Source organism: Hirundo rustica, chromosome 3 (genome assembly GCF_015227805.2).
Source record: "Hirundo rustica isolate bHirRus1 chromosome 3, bHirRus1.pri.v3, whole genome shotgun sequence".
NCBI classification, from domain to species: Eukaryota; Metazoa; Chordata; class Aves; order Passeriformes; family Hirundinidae; genus Hirundo; species Hirundo rustica.
Window position 1 is genome coordinate 115,173,227 of NC_053452.1, and position 17,413 is coordinate 115,190,639.

Here is a 17,413-nt window from a genome sequence, read left to right on the forward strand (position 1 = left end):
TCCCTTTTATGTTTTACCTTCTGAAAGGAAAAAAAAAAAACAACAACCTCTTTGGCTGAAACACAGGAGCTGTTTGAAGCGGCGTCACTTTGTTCAAACCTCGCTCTTCCCGGAAGGTGGCTGTGGCACCTTCCCCGCACTGCCACGTTCTGTTCTGCGGCCAAAGCTGCCTTGAAAAGGCTCCCATCAAAAAGAGCAGGAAGGTAATTTTTAAAAACCTCCAAAACTAACAAAGAATAACCTTTATCCCCCCATTTTCCTTCAAATCAACGCTGCTCCCATCGGCCTCGCTTGGCTTCAAACGCTTTGCCATGGGAGGCAGCAGCCCCTGGGCTTCACCCCGAGGGGAGAAAGGAGCTGTCCTGCCACGAGCTGGGCACATTTCCAAGGGGGTTTTCTCACCTTTGGACACCAGCCTGTGATAAATTGTTTTTTTTCCCTGATCAGTCTGGTTTCCCACCGAAACAGGCACAAAGGGCTGGAAGTGCAGCTTCCAGACCTCCAGTGTGGATTTATTCCTCTTGTTTTTCAGTTTTACAACATCTCTTTTCTGTATTCCTGGTTTTCAGCTGTGAAGGAGGGAGTGGGTTTCATCCAGCATCCCAGATGTTGCAACAGACACCCCTGGAAGTGTTTTTCCCATCCCTGGAAGTGTCCAAGGCCAGCTTGGATAGAACTTGGAGCAGCCCAGGACAGTGGGAGGTGTTCCTGCCCATGCCAGAGGGTGGGACTGGATGAGCTTTGAGCTCCCTTCCATCCCAAACCATTTTGTGATTCCATGGTCCCCAGCCTCCTCTCTGCAGAAAACGCTGCAAACACAGCGGCTCTGGCAGCTGATGATGGGGAGGGTTAAGATCAATCTTGTCCCCCCCCTTTGATGTCTCACAGGCACAAGGAGCAGTCTGAAAGGTGTTTCCACCCCTTGAAGTCCATTTTTCGTCATCTGCACCCCTCCAGAGTTGCCTCCCCCCTGTTTTGGGGTGTCCATCCTGAGCAAACCCCCCGACCACAGCTGCACATCCTGACTTTAACCAGGATGGCAGGACCTGGACACCATTTCACCGAATAAATCAATTCCTGTGACTTTGTGTCTTCTCTGCCACCCGGCTCAGCTCCAACACCACCTGCAGGAATTTCTCCCCATTCTTGAGGAAGCTTTTCCCGACTCCATAAACCCTCTCTGAGCCCCTCCCAAGCTGCTCAGCCCCACCAAGCCAGGACCAAAGGGCAGCCACAGCCCCCTCCTGCCCTGGGCTCCTCAAAATCACCCCTGCACCCAACACTGCAACGTCTGCTCCCTCCAGACCTTCACGGCTTGAGCAGAGACTTTCATCGCTGGGGTGGGACTCGCAGGGCCCCTCCCGAGGCCGCGGGAGCCTGGTGGGGGAGGTTCCCAGAGGGAAGGGCACCATCTCCAAGGACACAACACCGCGGGGTGACCAGCGCTGCCGCCTGGGACAAACACAACCCCAGTGCAAGGAGCGAAAACTCCACTCTCAGCAGCTCCTTTGGGTGGAGAGAGCCCCAAAAGGTCTCTGGAATCAGCCCATGGCTCAAATTCCAAGTGATTCCAATCCACCATTCCACCACCTTCATCCCTTCCAGAGGGTGAGCGCACAAAGAATCCATTTTCCCCCCAAACGAACCAAAATCTTCTACATTTGCTTTGCTCTCAGGACACATTTTAGGTCTCACAGCCAAGCTCCGCACAAAAAGGATGATGGAAGAAAAGGGTCAGTGTTGAGTTATACATTTTTATTTTCTAATAGGTACAATACTAAAATAAACACAAATTAAAAAAAAGTTTTATTAAAACAAAACTGTACAAAAAAGCAGTTATACTACATTTTAATTACAGAACAGTCTACTGTCCAAAAGGCACTAATCCAGAATAGGAGATACAATGATACAGGACTCATTTGAACTATTTTAATCAATACAATAGAGCACTTGTTTCTCTGTCCATTCACATACAGAAACAAGGACTTTTGCTACAGTCATTACACATTGTTATAAATATGAGCCCTACGTGGAAAGGTGCAGTATCGCTCTCCCCGGGCCGTGGGTCAGCTCTAACAAAGACAGGGATTAAATTAGGAGAAAAAGAAGACACAAGGGGAGAGGTTGATGGTTCATTTTCACAGCACCTGCTGCCAGGGGAAGGTGGGATGGACACAGACCCTCACCTGCATTTGGGATGGAGGCTGGGCAGCTCCCTCAAGGGACTGTGATGGGACTGAACTTCCATCATCTCCTGCCCCAAGCTTCCCATCAGTCACTCCACTACATCCTGTTCTATCCCATTTCTTTGGCCCTTTGTTGCCCTGGATAGTTCTGTGATGGATAAATAACGATTCCCACGGGTTCTCAGGTTTCCTGCACTATTCCTCGTCTCCTCACGGGGAGCCATCAGCACCGTGCAGATGAAGGCAGTGACTGGGAGAAGAGTCTGGAATGTTCTTCTCAACACCCAGTGCCTTCACTGCAAGGGCATCAGGCGTGAACAGAGGGACCCCTCTCAAGGCTGCTCCAGCTTTCCCAAAGCCAAGAGCCAAAGTGCCAAAAGCCAACAGGGGTGCTGGGGTGGATGTTCCTGACGGGGCACGGGGAGAGCTGCAACCCAACACCTCCCCAGCCTTCCTTCCTGGCAGCCAAGCCCCCCAGGAGCAGCCACCGCGGGGAACACGAGGTTCCTGCTCCACCCCTCGTGGGGTGTGACTGAGGTTCACCCCAGAACCACCCCAGCGCTTTCTTCCCCACAAGCAACTTCCCACCACAAGGATCTGCTCGTCCTCCCTCCCAACTTCCCAATCCATTTTTTTTCCCAAAAAAATTGTCAGGCTGAGGAGCAGCAGCAGAGCATGGAAATGCATTTGGGGAACAACTACGTGCAGAGGAGCCAACCAGCACATGAATATTCAACTTCACGACGAGGAGCAGCGACAAAAGGCGCGGGGAAATGAAACATCTCATCTTTCAGCTGGAGGAGCAGCCCTTAAGATCAAGACCAGGGTGGATCTGAAGGGGATGACGAAGATGGTTGATGATGATGATGATGAGGGGCATCACCTGACTCGTTCCCTGCGGAGGAAGGAGGTCGGACGCACGGCGGGAGAGGGATACTGCACCTTTGGAACAGTGTCATACACATAAGACAAAGACAGGCATCTGGATGTTAACAAAAATAAGTAACAAAGAAATATGATTAAACAAAATCTCTTCTCACATCATCCTATACTACATCCTCCTTCTGCTTAGCAGAAAATTGTACGTACACAAAAATACAAATACACAATTTTGTAGAACAGTCTGATTTTAATATATTTATATATATTTATATTTATATGAGTGGCAGGTTAGTTCATTATATAGAGCTTTTTGCACTTTTGGCTCATATGCAACAAGGCTTTATAAATTCAGCTTTAGCTTTCATTCAGGTTTTATAGCTTCTCGAACATTTGTTTTCACATTTAAAGCAGCATCCAATTTGCAAGAGGAGTTGGTGGTGGCTACGGCAAGGATCAGGTCAAGAGGTTATTTGGGGGCTGGGGATAGGAGAATATACATTCCAGTGTGTGTGTGAGTGTGAGTGTGTGCGCTAGTGCTCATGGAAAACTGACCAGAGGGTGACCACACCACTCCAGGATCCCATGGTTACCTCTTGAGGTAGGCAGGACACCTACAGCAGATGAGACACGGGGCCCAGCTGGGGAACACCAGCAGCCGGGGGGGAGAGGCCAATGGAGGAAGGGACAGGGCAGGGACAGCAGCACACGGCTCGTCCTGGGTGTCACCGGTGTATCTGGTGACAGTGAAGTGACAGGAGGCGGCTGGAGCCACCCCAGCACAGCCCGGACAGGAGACGCACGGCTGGCACCCGCCCCCAGGTCGAGGTCACGGTGGGACAAAGTCGAGACACGCAGAAATTTGGATGTGAGGAACCTCCCCGGCCCGCGCTGGGGTTCTGCTCTGTTCTCGTGTGGCTCTGAGGCTGTTCCACCGTGCCCTCACCCGTGGGTTTGCAACGCTCAACGACAGCACCCACCTGCTGTCACCAACACCCGCTGCCAGTGACGCTTTTGAGGGAAAATGTCACTTCCAAAAGGCATCTCGGAGCCAGGGCCAAGGGTGCGTGTGTGCAACGGGCTCCACTAACAGTGGATTTCCATCAGGAAATGTCCTGATTTCCATCAGGACCCCGGCAATGGATTCCCACAGGATCACTGCTTCTACCAACACCCATCCACTCCCCAGAGGCTGAGTTTCTGCCCTCTGCAGAGATGTCCTCACAGCTTTCCTTGCCAACAGTCCTTTCCCAGGCTTTCCCACCTCGGATGTTGTCAGAGTGAAAACACTTTGTTGCTAATGAAAAATAAAACATCTACACACGGATTGCTTTCATTTGCTGAACCCTTAAGCGGTACTAAAACACCTTGATAGTGTTCTGTTACCTCCTTTCACTCTGGTCAGAAGAAATCCTCCTCCGATGAAATTTTTAAAAATATCACTGATACCTCTATTCTTTAAACCCACGTAAGATTCTCACCTATACAAAATTAAAACCACCTGCCAAGAGTTAGGATTATTTGGACAGTAGCAGGTGCCACTATGATAAGCCCAGAAATTATTAAGAATATAGGAAGAAACTGCCTTTGGGATTCCAGAGGGGTTTTGGCTGCCATCCCTGGAAATATTCCAGGCCAGGTTGGACGGGGCTTGGAGCAACCCGGGATAGTGGGAGGCTTCCCTGCCCATGGCTGGGAGTGGGACTGGATGAATTTTACGGTTCTTTCCAACCCACACCGTTCCGTGATTCCAAAGGAGGTGATTAAAGAAGCACATCAGCTTTTTCCACACAGGCCTGGTTTTCCGGAGGTGGACGTTTATCACACAGAGCTCCTTCTATCTGCAATCCCAGAGGCAGTTTCCTACTCAATTCCATCCAAGCTTCCCCCCTCTTTGCCATCCACCCCAAAACAGAGACTGCGAACGTTTGGGTGAGAACTGAGATCCCCCCCAAAAGACTGAGAACCGAGGGGGGCAGCAGGAGGAAAGAATAGGGAGGTTTTTCCAGCCGGATTCTGCCGGGCTCCGGACTCATTGGAGGGAAGTGCAGGGAGGGCTCTTTTCTTCAGAGGGAAATGAGGTCTAATCCTATTCCTCCAGCTCACTCTGGAGTCCTGTTCCTCACTTAGGCACTTTTTAAATCGACACTAAGAAAAAAAATCCTAAAACGAAAGAAGTACTGCACATTATCTCCCGCTTCCCGGGCTTTCAGCAGCCTTGGGAAGATCATCAAGACCAAGAGGAAGACAGCCAAAGGAATGTGTCAGGAAAACAGAGCTCCCCATGGCCACAACTGACTTTGACTCGTCACCATTCCACAGAACCGCTGTGAAACTAAACTGAGTTTAAATCTGGTATTATCTTCAGGGCACAGCCTGTGGCACGACGGCATCATGTCATCCAGCGGGATCTGACTTCCAAGGGGACGCCGGGCTCTCCCAGCCTCAACCAGAACCACCCAGAACTCCAGCAGCAAAATCAGGGAGGCTTTGATAAGATTCAGAAAGACATTCCTGGAGCCAACAGCGAGGAAAAAGGGGTTTTGCTTCTGGGTTTTTGTTGGGTGAAAGAACGGGGAATCTGTCCCGCCAGAAAGAACAAACAGGGCTCTGACCCCTCAGCAACCAAAAACCAGTCACCAGCTCCAGGCTGACCCAAATTCACACAAAAGCCAAAAAAAAGGAACAGAAAATTCAGTGGATAACACGGGAAGATGGGGAGCTCAAAATCCGAACTCTGTTTTCACTGTAAATTTTTTCATTTGGAAAAGTGACTTCGAGATTTTCCAATGATTTTCAAGCCTAAACCAACTTAGGAATAATAATAAAAAGCTACTCTGGCTGCAATGAGGGATCCCTAGCCCTGGATAAATGAAGGGTCCAGGGGAAGCAGCAGACTCCTGGGAAAGCTGTGCAAATCCAGGCATCCTGTCCCCAACGCCCAAACTGGGGAAATCCACTGCTCCAATTAAGGTTCCAACACGAAGGGCAAACAAGGGAAAATAAATTGGAACGAGAAAGTCCAGGCTGGACAGGGCTTGGAGTATCCTGGCATAGTGGAAGGTGTCCCTGCACACGGCAGAGGGAGGAACTGGATGAGCTTTAAGGTCCCTTCCAACCCAAACCATTCCACGGTTCCATGAGAAAGAAACATTTCCACCTTGTCCTTCTCCCATGGTCCAACCACCTGATTTCACACAGGATTGTGCAAGTGAGGAACCTGCTGTAAACTGGCTGAATTTATGAGCTGATTTTTTTTTTTAATCGGCCAAAGTAGGTAAGATTGTTTTTATTTCATATATACTTCAAGTAAGTAATGGATACAGCACCATCTAAAAGGCCAAAGGAAAGGGGAATGTCTCCCAGTAAACAAATCTTCCCAGTAAAAAAAAAAGTCCAAAGAATAATAGTAATAAAAAAATTATACTTAAAAATTGCTATTTCTGTGATTCTTTCTAATCATCCAAACTGCAAGGAGGGAAGGCAGGAGGGTCTGAGAGCTGGGAAAGCCCAGAGCAGAAAGTTTGGAAAACTTCTGCCCTACACTGGACTGCTTTTTATGGGGTGGAAACAACATCAATCCCTTACTTGGAGGCTGGAAGGACAACAGCTTCAGGTCAGAGCACTTCAGAACAGACAAACCAGGTAAAATGGGATTATCGGGGTGTGAAGCAGCTGGCAGGAAAGATAAAAGGAATTATTTCTATGAGAAGCACTGAAATCTGGGAAAGTAATGTGGCAAATTGAGTACTCAGAATCAACTTCAGGGAGAAGCAAACGGCTCAGAGCAGTTGAGGAGGGTTGAGCTCAGACTCTCCACAGGAATTCCTTCAAGGAATGCAAGCTCCATGGAAGAAATACGGAGACATCAGTTTAGCAAGAGGGCCTGTGCTGGCTGTGAGGTTTTTTGAAGCCCTCTGACAACGGCATTTGTGAAAATCAGCTGCTGAGGCACTGCAGCCCAAAGAAATGGTTGTAATTGATCAAATTCTATTTATGCTGAAATTTTGGGGTAATGGTACAAGATTTTTTATTGTATGGAACTGCAACTGGGGTTAGAAACATAAGGCACGACGTGTTCTCTGATGGAAAGTTCTTGCGGCAGAGAACCCCTCCAGAACTCAAATCGCTATAAACTATTCGATATTCTGAACAAGTCCTAAAGGTAAAAGACATGTTTTATCTCTTTGGAGTCACAGATTTACAATTAAGGCCAAAAGGGACCAGTCTGTCACCTACGAGGAGACCCTGAAGGTCAGGTGGCCTCCCACAATCCTGATGCAAACTCCCGATTCCACCTACTTGAGAAAAACAAAAAAAAACACCAAAAAAACCCCAAAAAAATCAAAACCCAACCTTAATTTAAACTGTCTCTCTATTCTGCATCACTCTTTACAGATTTATCACATATATCCAATGGATTTATAAACATTCAAACATCTCAAGAGCATTTATTCTCTCCAAGACCCTGGAGAAAGAGGACTGAGACATAAAAAGCTCTCCAGAAGAAAGATTTGTGTAAGTAAAGAGCTCTGAAGGAAGGAAGTGGTGAATTGAACTGCTCCTGGCTGCCAAGGTGGGAATGTTTAGCTAAACTGAACGGGAACTCTGCAGGGAAACCTTCCAGCATCTAAAGGGGCTCCAGGAGAGCTGGAGAGGGACTGGGGACAAGGGATGGAGGGACAGGACACAGGGAATGGCTTCCCACTGCCAGAGGGCAGGGATATTGGGAAGGAATTGTTCCCTGTGAGGGTGTGGCTGGGATGAAATTCCCAGAGAAGCTGTGGCTGCCCCTGCATCCCTGGAAGTGTCCAAGGCCAGGCTGGACGGGGTTTGGAGAAGCCTGGGATAGTGGGAGGTGTCCCTGCCCATGGCAGAGGATGGGATTTAATGATCCTTCCCATCCAAACCATTCCAGGATTCTCTGAACTACATCTGAACTACATGTGAGAAAATGAACAAAAGCACAGCTCAAATTCCAGCAATAGCTCCTAAACCCCTTCAATTCTCTCATCAAGGAACACCCCAAGGTGCTTCCCCCTTCCAGAGAGCAGTTCCAGAAGTTGTGCAACACCCCAGGTCTTTCCCAGCAACATCTCGAATTCCTTCAGCATTCCAAACCCAAACCTATCCCACTCCACCCCAATCACTGGAAGTGGAGATGCTCCTGCTGCTGTTTTCACTCAGTAATTTTTTACCAATGTTTTCAAGGTAAGAACGGCTCGGATGTGTCAGGGACAGTCTGTGGCACGTTGGGCTTGAAAAGATCTGCTCACAATGCATAAAGGAAATGGAAAACCTGCTCAGTGAGTTGGTATTTGGAATTCCTGGCTCTGTTAGCTCCTGAAGAGGATCTTCCACCCCGTCCCTACAGCCCTGTCAAAGAGAGACAGCAGCAGCTTCATCAGCAGGCAGACTTCAAAAAAAAAAAAAAATTCTATCCAAAGTCAAACATGCTTTGAGGAACGGAAAAAATGCTTAATATTCTTAATGGAATATACTGGGTGAGAAATATTAATTAATAATTTACTTTCATTATCTCTTTGCCCTCCTTGAGCGATCTGACGGATAAACTGTGTAAGTAAAATGTATTTTTAAATCTCAAATGATGTCAAATATATCTCAGAAGGCTGAATCCAACCTCTTAATTAAAGAGGTGGGTTATTTAAGCTACATATGCCATCTTGCCATAACATGGAAGACTTTAATTAGTTAAGGAGAAGGGAGAGGAGGACGGGAAGCTGAATTGAGGCCAGTGACAGCAGCAAGTGAATATCTAAAAATGCATTTTCTAAAACAGAAGTTGCTCCTATTGCTACTGTGAGTGCACTGGTGCGAACTATGCTGAAAGAAATTAAGTACCCAGGGCCACAGGTCTGCTCTGAACCGGGATTCACAAGGATTTCAGTGCAAAGAAGCTGAAAAGTAACTGGAAGATTGAAATAAGAGCCTAAGGAAGTCCCTAAATTCTCTCCCTAGAGAATTCGTTGGTGATAGGAACCCGCTAGTTTTACAAATTTTGACTCAGAGTCCCTCTAAGCATCTTCACGTGCCAACAAAATGTGGAAACCTGTCTGAAAACCGGAGAACAGCACCGTGGAAAAATCTGGTCAAGAAACTTAGGGGCAAAAACAGAGCAGAGATGCTGCAGAGCTCAGTGGGCAACAGACACAAAAACAGATTTAGAAGGCACAGAACACCCTGTGGCAGATGCTTTTGGATAATGTAGCAACAGATCAGGGGAAAATGATGATAATTTGGGTCATCACCGAATATCCTGGGTGAATGGCAAGGATGGTGTCCAGCCAACTTTTCTGTGGGGGGATATTTTGAGATTCTTTTAAGGAAAAAGGGGAGTCAGCTCCTATCACTGTGCAAATTGAGAGAGCAGAGCTGGAGGAGAAATGGCAGTAAGTGCTGATAAGGCTTCCAAACTGGGAATGGCAATTTGGAGCAGCACCCAAGAGCCAGGGACGTTCCCTGCTCCAAGGAACCCTCCAGCTGCAGACAGGTGAAAACTCGGGATGAGTCCAGTGGAACTCATGATCTCCTTAAATCCAAAATGAGCCAGAAGAGCTAAACCAGGCCCTGGGCAATCTGTCCCCAGGCTGTCACACAAGCACATGTCCTCTTTTGTCTCCCAAACTCACTGGGAGTGACACCCACATGGAAACACAGAATCAGGAGGAGCAGCTTTGCATAGAAAACTGAGCTGGGTTCAGTCCCTGCTGTTGTAAGTCACCATTCACTGAGGTCATTATTTAAGTTTACAGAGGAGCTGTGTTCCAAGTGTCACTAATAACACCGGTATTAAAGGAGAATTAGGGGGCGGGAGATCTTCTGTTTTCCATCACAGGAAAGACAGAAGTCCTTTTAATCACGGCCCGTGCCAATCCCCGTCGTTCTAAAGCCGTTAATTACACGTCAGGGACACCCAGCCATTGAAAAGAGCTGCCACCGCCGTGACTGCCATACTCCCAGGCATTTATCCTGCCCATCCCAATTACCCCGGCTGCAGCCTGAAAGGATTCAGCACAAGTGTGCCGGGTGTTTTGATCAGCAGAACACACCCGCTGCCATTGAGCAGAGAGGGAATAAATGGCAGAGGGAGGCTTCTGCCAAGGCAGCTGAGGGAGAGATGCTCTGCACATACAGAAACATCAAAAGCCCATCACCAGCCCGCTCCAGCTCGATGGCTTCGCTTCATTCCTGCTCGAGCTCTTGGCTAGAGTGCTCCAGACCTCCCTGAAAGAATGGGGAAGAGCTCCACGCTGCAGCCATCAAGCCCACTGGTTCTTTAGCTGCATCAGCCTGATTCAAAGGGGCATTTAAAATGTTTTGTGAATTCTCCCCTGTGTTTCAAATGGCAAATTCTTTTCTAGCTCCCGTGGCAGTTGTGGCTGCTCCATCCCTGGAAGTGTGGAAGGCCAGGATGGACACTGGAGCTTGGAACAACCTGGGATAGTGGAAGGAGTCCCTGTCCATGGCTTGGGTGGGACTGCATGCTCTTTAAAATCCCTTCCCACTCAACCCATTCCATGATTCTCTGATATAAACTACAAAACAAACAATTCCAGGCTATTTTTAAGAGATAAAACTTAAGGCCAAGGATGGCAACAAACTCTTTAGCAAAAAAAAGAGTTTAAATTTTTCTCCCTCTGCCTCACTGCTGCCGCTGAGATAAAATTCCACTGGCTTGATTTGATTTACATTTGTTGGACAAAAACCAACATCAAATTGCTGTCACCTTACTGACAGTGCTCAAAACACTCAAACTTGCTCTTCTAGTTGTAACACGTTTCTCACAAAGGAAAAAAAAAGGTAATTTCAGTGTATTTTAAATTTGGATTTGTAGCTGCCATCTCTAGAATGCCTCTGGTTTTCATGAATGTGCAACGTCTTTACTCAGGCAGTTTAAACCCCAAAAATTTGACAGCAGAAAGAGAGGCTGAAATGAAGGTTTTAGGGCTGTACCAAATCCCTTCTGGCCAACAACTGATCCAATATCCTGAGTAAATATCCCAACTGCTCAAAAGCCCAAGGAGGAATGTTTCAGGTTGAAATGTCTCTGCAATTCTTCTTGGGAACTGCAAGGTATTTTTTTGGTCAGGCCATCAACCTTCCCTTCCAAGGAATCACAGTGAAAACTCCACAAAACTCCACTAAAGTAGCTGGGATGAGGATCCAACCCCTGACTGCTGCTACAAACACACAGAATCCATGTAAGGAACATATATTAAGGTCACTGACATGTAACACAATTTTAAGACCAATCCTGCCGACAAAGACTCCTGCCAAATGCCAAAAGCTGCACCAAACCAAAGATTATTGCCAAAAAAAGCTTAAGACTTCGATCAAAATAATATTATCAAGTTAAATAACTTCAAAGAGTGCAAGAGCTACTTGAGTGGGGAAAACTCTGATAAAAGGAGAGCAAAGTTTCGATGAAACCCCCCAAAATTTGCTGGTAATTACACAATGAGCTTTAAGGAAGCTGATGAGCCCTGGGAAGTGGGGGGCTGCACCATGATGGAGCTGGAGTGGGAGGAGGAACATTATTACAAATATTAATTAAAATGAGTAGGGATAAAGCAGAGGAGGGGTTGGGAACCACCCCCAAATGAACACCCACAGCTCAGGATTACGGGCAGGGTCTCACACTGAATTTAGTAATTTGCAAAAGAAAGTGTGACTCCAGCTTTGGATCCCAGTTAGGATCACACACAGGGAACCAACATCCTGCATCCAGGCAGCAACTCTGAGTTTGGAAAATTCTTACACCAATTTTAGTGGGTTTATCTGTATGAAAAATAAAATCTGTTTCAGCTACCACACTGCTTTTCTCAGAAGTGGCCAACAGCATAAGGAAAGGGGGATCCAAGTGAGCGTAATCTGACTTTTTCCCAGTCAAACCCTTTCAGCTCCTAATAATCACCAATATGTGATTTACTGACCCAAAATTTCTGGCTTACCACAGTAGTCACCAGTGGGCTTGAGTTAACCCCAGTTTTTCCTGAAACAGGTTCAGCTACTTGGAGGTTCTCACTTGCACTCACAGCAGCAAGACAAAGATAAATCTTCACAAAAGGCGGCAAAAACTGATCTACAAATCACAAACGTTACAAAAACATGAAAAACTTACCAGTCTGATGTTAGGCAATGAAACAAACAGAGTAAGTCAAATATCCCTGAAGAACTGTGTAAACAGAGCAAATTATTAATGAAATCTCTAACTTATGGCTTGATTGGAGCCTGGAGCCAGACCCTGCAAATAAAGCTCCTCTCTATTAGTAAACTAGAAAAGATAATTTTTATGAATAGCAAAACAGAAAAAACCCTGAACAAATTATCAGAATTTCTTTAAACAAGTCAACATGTACAAATCAGAACTAGGGAACACCTCAACCTGGGCAGGTCTGCACAGAATTAGAGAATAATTTAGGTCAGAAGAGACCTCTGGAGGTCTCTAATCCAACCTTGTCCAGTTTGAATTTTGAATTCCCAAGGATGGGAATTTCACTGACTTTCTGGACCACTTTTACCACTGAGCATGAACATACTTCTATTTATATTCATCTGGGAATTTCCTTAATGCAGCTTTAGCCCTCTGCCCCTCAGGCTTTTGCTGGGCACCTCTGAGAAGAGCCTGGCTCCGTGCTCTCTGGAATCACAGAACATCCTGAGTTGGAAGGGACTCACAAAAATCATCAAAGTCCAACTCCTGAACCTGCACTGGACCCCCAAGTTAGAACTAATTTATTAAGACAGTTAAAACCCAAAATCTGGGATGTCCCCAGAGCCAGCCTGGACAATCCCAGCTCCTGCAATCTCCCACTATGTGACGTGCTCCAACCCTCCCATCTCACCCCTCCTGCCCACACAATGGTCCCACAAATGATGGACAGAGGGGTCCAAATCCTTTCCATGACCTCCTGAAGGCTCTTAATGAGATTCCTTAATTGCTGCAAAGGTGCACTGCAGACTGACATCCAGGACGGGATTTCACAACAACCAAACGTGTGTCTACAGAGCATTCAGAAGATCAACAGAAAACAAATGCGCTGATTTTTATCAACTCATAAGGCTTTTACAAGTGTTTGGGATCTCGTACTTCAGGAAAAGGGGTGGGGGAAATAAAAAAAAAAAAAAACAAACACAACACCAAAACAATCCAGAAAAGAAGTGGAGGTAGAAACTGTTGTTTTAAGAAGACGGTCAGAGACAACAACTCAAGTAGAAGGACTTCATGAGGGACAAAGTATCAGCCAGAACTCACTCTACAAAGGTAAAAGCAATCTCTGACCATCACAGATGAGGAGCTTCCTACATTATCTTCCTCTCTGTTCACAGAACAAAAAGGTAGCTTGGATCTGCACCAGAGCCACTTCAAGGGAACCCCCAGAGAACAAACTGCAGTGACTCCAGCATGGCTACATCAAGCTGCCACTCCATTGCAGCGCTACCAAAATGAGGCTTCATTTCCAAGGAAAACCACAGACAGAAAGACAAAGACAACTCCCACATCGTGGAAACCCCCCCTCAAAAGAAAGAATTCCAGGATTCCTGAATTCCAGGACACACCCTCCACCGATTCTGTCACTTACTCCAGATCACATTCGCTCATCTCGGTACCATCACATCAGCAACTGTCCCACTACAGGTAATTCACCTCAAACCAAAAAGGGATCGACCAACTGCAAATTGGCTCCTTCTGAACTTCCAGGATGAAGAGAACAACCTGTCAGGAGCAGCCTGGGGACAGCTGAGGTCCCACTGCCTCCTCTGAGGTGCCACTTGTTTCTCGCACTCCCGATGCCCAAAGAGAAGCCAGAACAGGCACACCCCAAACACTGACCCCACAGAACCGAGGGGTTGATTCCCCAGGTATCTGGTATTTTCTCTGGTACGATGACAATGTGGGAAGGTAGAAGGCTGGTATTTACAGCCCAGGAAGATCTGCCAATCTCCAGTCGCTCACAAGGGGTTTTTTACCTGTTTAACCTTCAGAGAAGATACTGGCGTGGGATGTCAGCAGCTTCCTGACAGTGACAAACAGAATTAAGACCAGATTATTCCACATTAGATGGTACAGACACACAATTTCAGTGGTGTTGCTTTGATCCTGCATGACATGAACCTATAATCAGGATAGAGAAGTTCTAGTACTATTTTTATTCTTCCCTATTGCTTTAAAAAGGCAAAGCCTCAAACAATGCTTTTTTTTTTTTTTCCCAGATAGTATAGTAAGCAATAAGCAATATTTCTTTTAAAATTGCAGCTGTCCAACAGTTTGAGTCTGTTCTTTTTAAAATGAAACAGCCAGAACAAATGGTGGTGGCAAGCCCAACGTAAAGAGGTCATCGATTATTAAAATCTCCTTACTATAAATTGTGGATGTTGCTTGTCAGCTCAGTGTGTGACTGTGGAATGAATAACTAGGTAAAATTCCACTAAGGCTCCAGTTTGCTCAATCATTCTGCTGTGCAAAAATAGAAATAAAAAGCTCTCCCCATCCTTTCACTCCTTAGTACCAAAACATTCATAGAGGCAGTAAGAAAATAACTGCAGTGGTGCAGCGGTCACTGATCCAATCCTGCCTTTCCTGAGTCCGCCCTGACACTACTTGTGAATTTGCCTACCCAAGAAACACAATAAAACAGAGAAAGACGGCTTCATTCTGCTCCACTGATCTATATCTAAGGAAAGCACACAAATTTTCCAATGAAATCCATAAGTAGAAGTCGAGGCCAAGCCCTAACTATAGATCTTCCAAGGGACAAAGAGGTGGCACCTCGGAGAGCACAGGATCTCCTCGGCACTTGGGGGAGCAGTCTGCTCCACAGGGGCAGAGGGGAAGCTGATGTGGAGGGCTCAGCCTGGCTCAAAACCTGCTGAGGAGCCACACTGGAGGGGTCACGAAGCTCTCTGCCAGTTAAGAGGGAGGAAGGGATGAGAACAAGGCGAGTAACAGCAGCTTCCCTTCGCTCCACCTCGAAAGCGGAGGGGAGCAAAGGGAAACTCATCCTTCAGACTGAGCTGTTTTCCCCTCTTTAAGCCATTCCCACACATCCTGGGAAGATAAAGCAGAATGTGGAGGAAACGCTAGGCAAACTTTTATGTATGTGTCTCCATACAAAAATCTCCGTAGGTTTTTAATTTGTTCTCTGTTAATGTAACACAGCCCTGCCCGTCTCTAACGCTTCTCGTGCTGTTTCCATCAAAATGTTTCCTCTTACCGGCAGCAACATATCATTTTATCAGGACGCCAGGAGATCATTTCCACACAATGCTAGCAGATGTAATTTTCTTAGATGCACACACAGTTCATCATTTAGATACTAGATGACAAGGTGATCGGAGGGTGACTCTGTAATGCAAGTTCGCTGTTTGGTATTTGGAATTCTCAAATGATAAAAAAAAAGACTTATCAAATATAAATATCTTTAAGAAAAAAGTAACAAAAGTGCTACATATGATCAAGGAAAACAATTCCATTAGTTCCTGCTACTTAGAGTAGGTTTGCTTTACAAATATTACCACATCCATTATCAGTATGGCTTCCAATTATTAATTAAATTGCTCGTAGCAGTATAGCTTTCTCACACCTTAACAAAGACAGAGTAAAGAGAACACAAAACATTCACACCCCATTTCTCAGGTAAGAGATCCTCCTGCCTTCAAACAAACAAAAGGAGTTCATATTTAGGAGAATGTTTATGCTCTGATGGTTATCTAGCCAAGGTCAGATGTCGAATTCTCCAGTAACCTTTCAGGCTAGTCAGGATGTAGGCGTTACTTACACAGGCGCGTAAAAATCCACTCACCCATTTTAGGACCTTAACAACCTTCCCAGAAAACATTGCTTTCGAAAGCGGCAAAGTGGAGAGGGGAGTAGGGTGGGGGACAGAGAAGGTGAGAGAGGAGGAATTAAAGGTGAAATTGTTAATGACAGATGGGTAAGAAAGAGTCTAGACCTCTTCTGAGCAGGCACTGCCAGCCATGCCAAGAACGAGCAGTGGTTCTGAGAAGTGGACTGTTGTCCATTAGACATTCAGCTCATTTTTCATTTGATCCCAGGCTGGGCTTCAACCATGGTCCCAGAGGCAGAAGGCAGCACTTCTCCACTAAGCCACGCAGCTTGTGAGAGTAGAGGATGTCTGTGTTGAACATGTGAGCAACAACCGAAATGTGGGAATGTGCTTCCAATGGACATTCTCAGCACAGCACCCGAAAGTAAACGGAGTCACTGTATGACCAGTGAGGCACGGCTTATTGCAGCTGGAAATCGTTTATTCCCATGCTGGAGTGGGGTTTCTAAGTGTTCTTTTTACTCTCTGTTGATACTCCCAGTCTGGTGTCCATCGACCCTGTGCCACTACCTCAGCTTGCATCCTTTCAGTCTCAGGGCAGGGAATGCGTACGGACTATCGGTTTCAACACGATCTCTAAGGTTATCCAAGATTTTAAGTGTAGCCTAAGACTTGTAATTGAGGGCTGTCTAAAATACCTGGAAGCACTTTGAATGCTAAGACAGAGCAGCAAGAATTTTTTTTTTCCTTTTCTTTTTTTTCCTTTTTTTTTTCTTTTTTCTTTTTTTTTTTTTTTTTTTTTGATTTTACCTTTCTAGCCACTGGGGGCCGGGAGAGGGAGGTTGGTTGGTTGATTGATTATTTATTGGGAATTAATACTGAGAGAGTATACGCAAAGGCTGAGGGCACCATGCCATCTTCACAGAACAAGACCCTAACAGCTAACTGACGTACAAGAAACTGCAAAGTTATACTGTAAGAACACATATTAAGGACCGAGGAAAGTCTGCTAAGGTGCTACGTCTAAAACTAAGTTACTTCTTGCTCTGACCCTCCCCTTTCTTGGCATCAGTCGTCGTCGAGAGCCTCTGTCTTGATCTCGTTGGCTCCTTGCCGGGCCAGCGCCAGGATGGTGTGGTTGACTGCTGCCATCTCCACGGCTAAAGAAATGGGGTCTTGGTGGTCACTATGGCTAGTGCTGTCATCCTGGGAATCATGCGGGAAGGAGCAGAGAGAAGCAGGGTTATTCCAAGAGTCCAAAACCACAGCGGAGGAAACAAACGCGCCGAGTGATTGCTGGGGGGACAGAGCGGGTTCAGAGCGTGGGTTTAGCACCGGTTCCCCTCGCTGTGCAGACTTAAAATAAGCAAGGCAGGGAGAGGGGGACCCAGCTCTGGAGGAAAATACGGAATCATAGACAGAAGCGATACACGAGGTTAAGCCAGGAAAGCAAATTAAGACAGGAATCACTGTGCACGGCACAGGTCCATGCTCGTAGCTGGAATACACAGTTCTGGTCACCCTGTTTAGGTCACCCCT

The 17,413-nt window shown here is 46.5% G+C and overlaps 1 protein-coding gene across 10 annotated transcripts in view; it reads right to left on the reverse strand.

Annotated features, from left to right (window-relative positions):
• Positions 1 to 1,789: 1,789 nt before the first annotated feature.
• Positions 1,790 to 17,413, reverse strand: part of HMBOX1 (homeobox containing 1) — a 117,924-nt gene continuing 102,300 nt past the window's right edge. For all 10 annotated transcript variants that reach the window (XM_040059622.2, XM_040059616.2, XM_040059620.2 and 7 more), the window contains one exon: positions 1,790 to 17,080. In XM_040059622.2, coding sequence (XP_039915556.1) covers positions 16,943 to 17,080 — 138 coding nt within the window. In that variant the 3' untranslated portion in view covers positions 1,790 to 16,942. The remainder of the gene's footprint in view (positions 17,081 to 17,413) is intronic.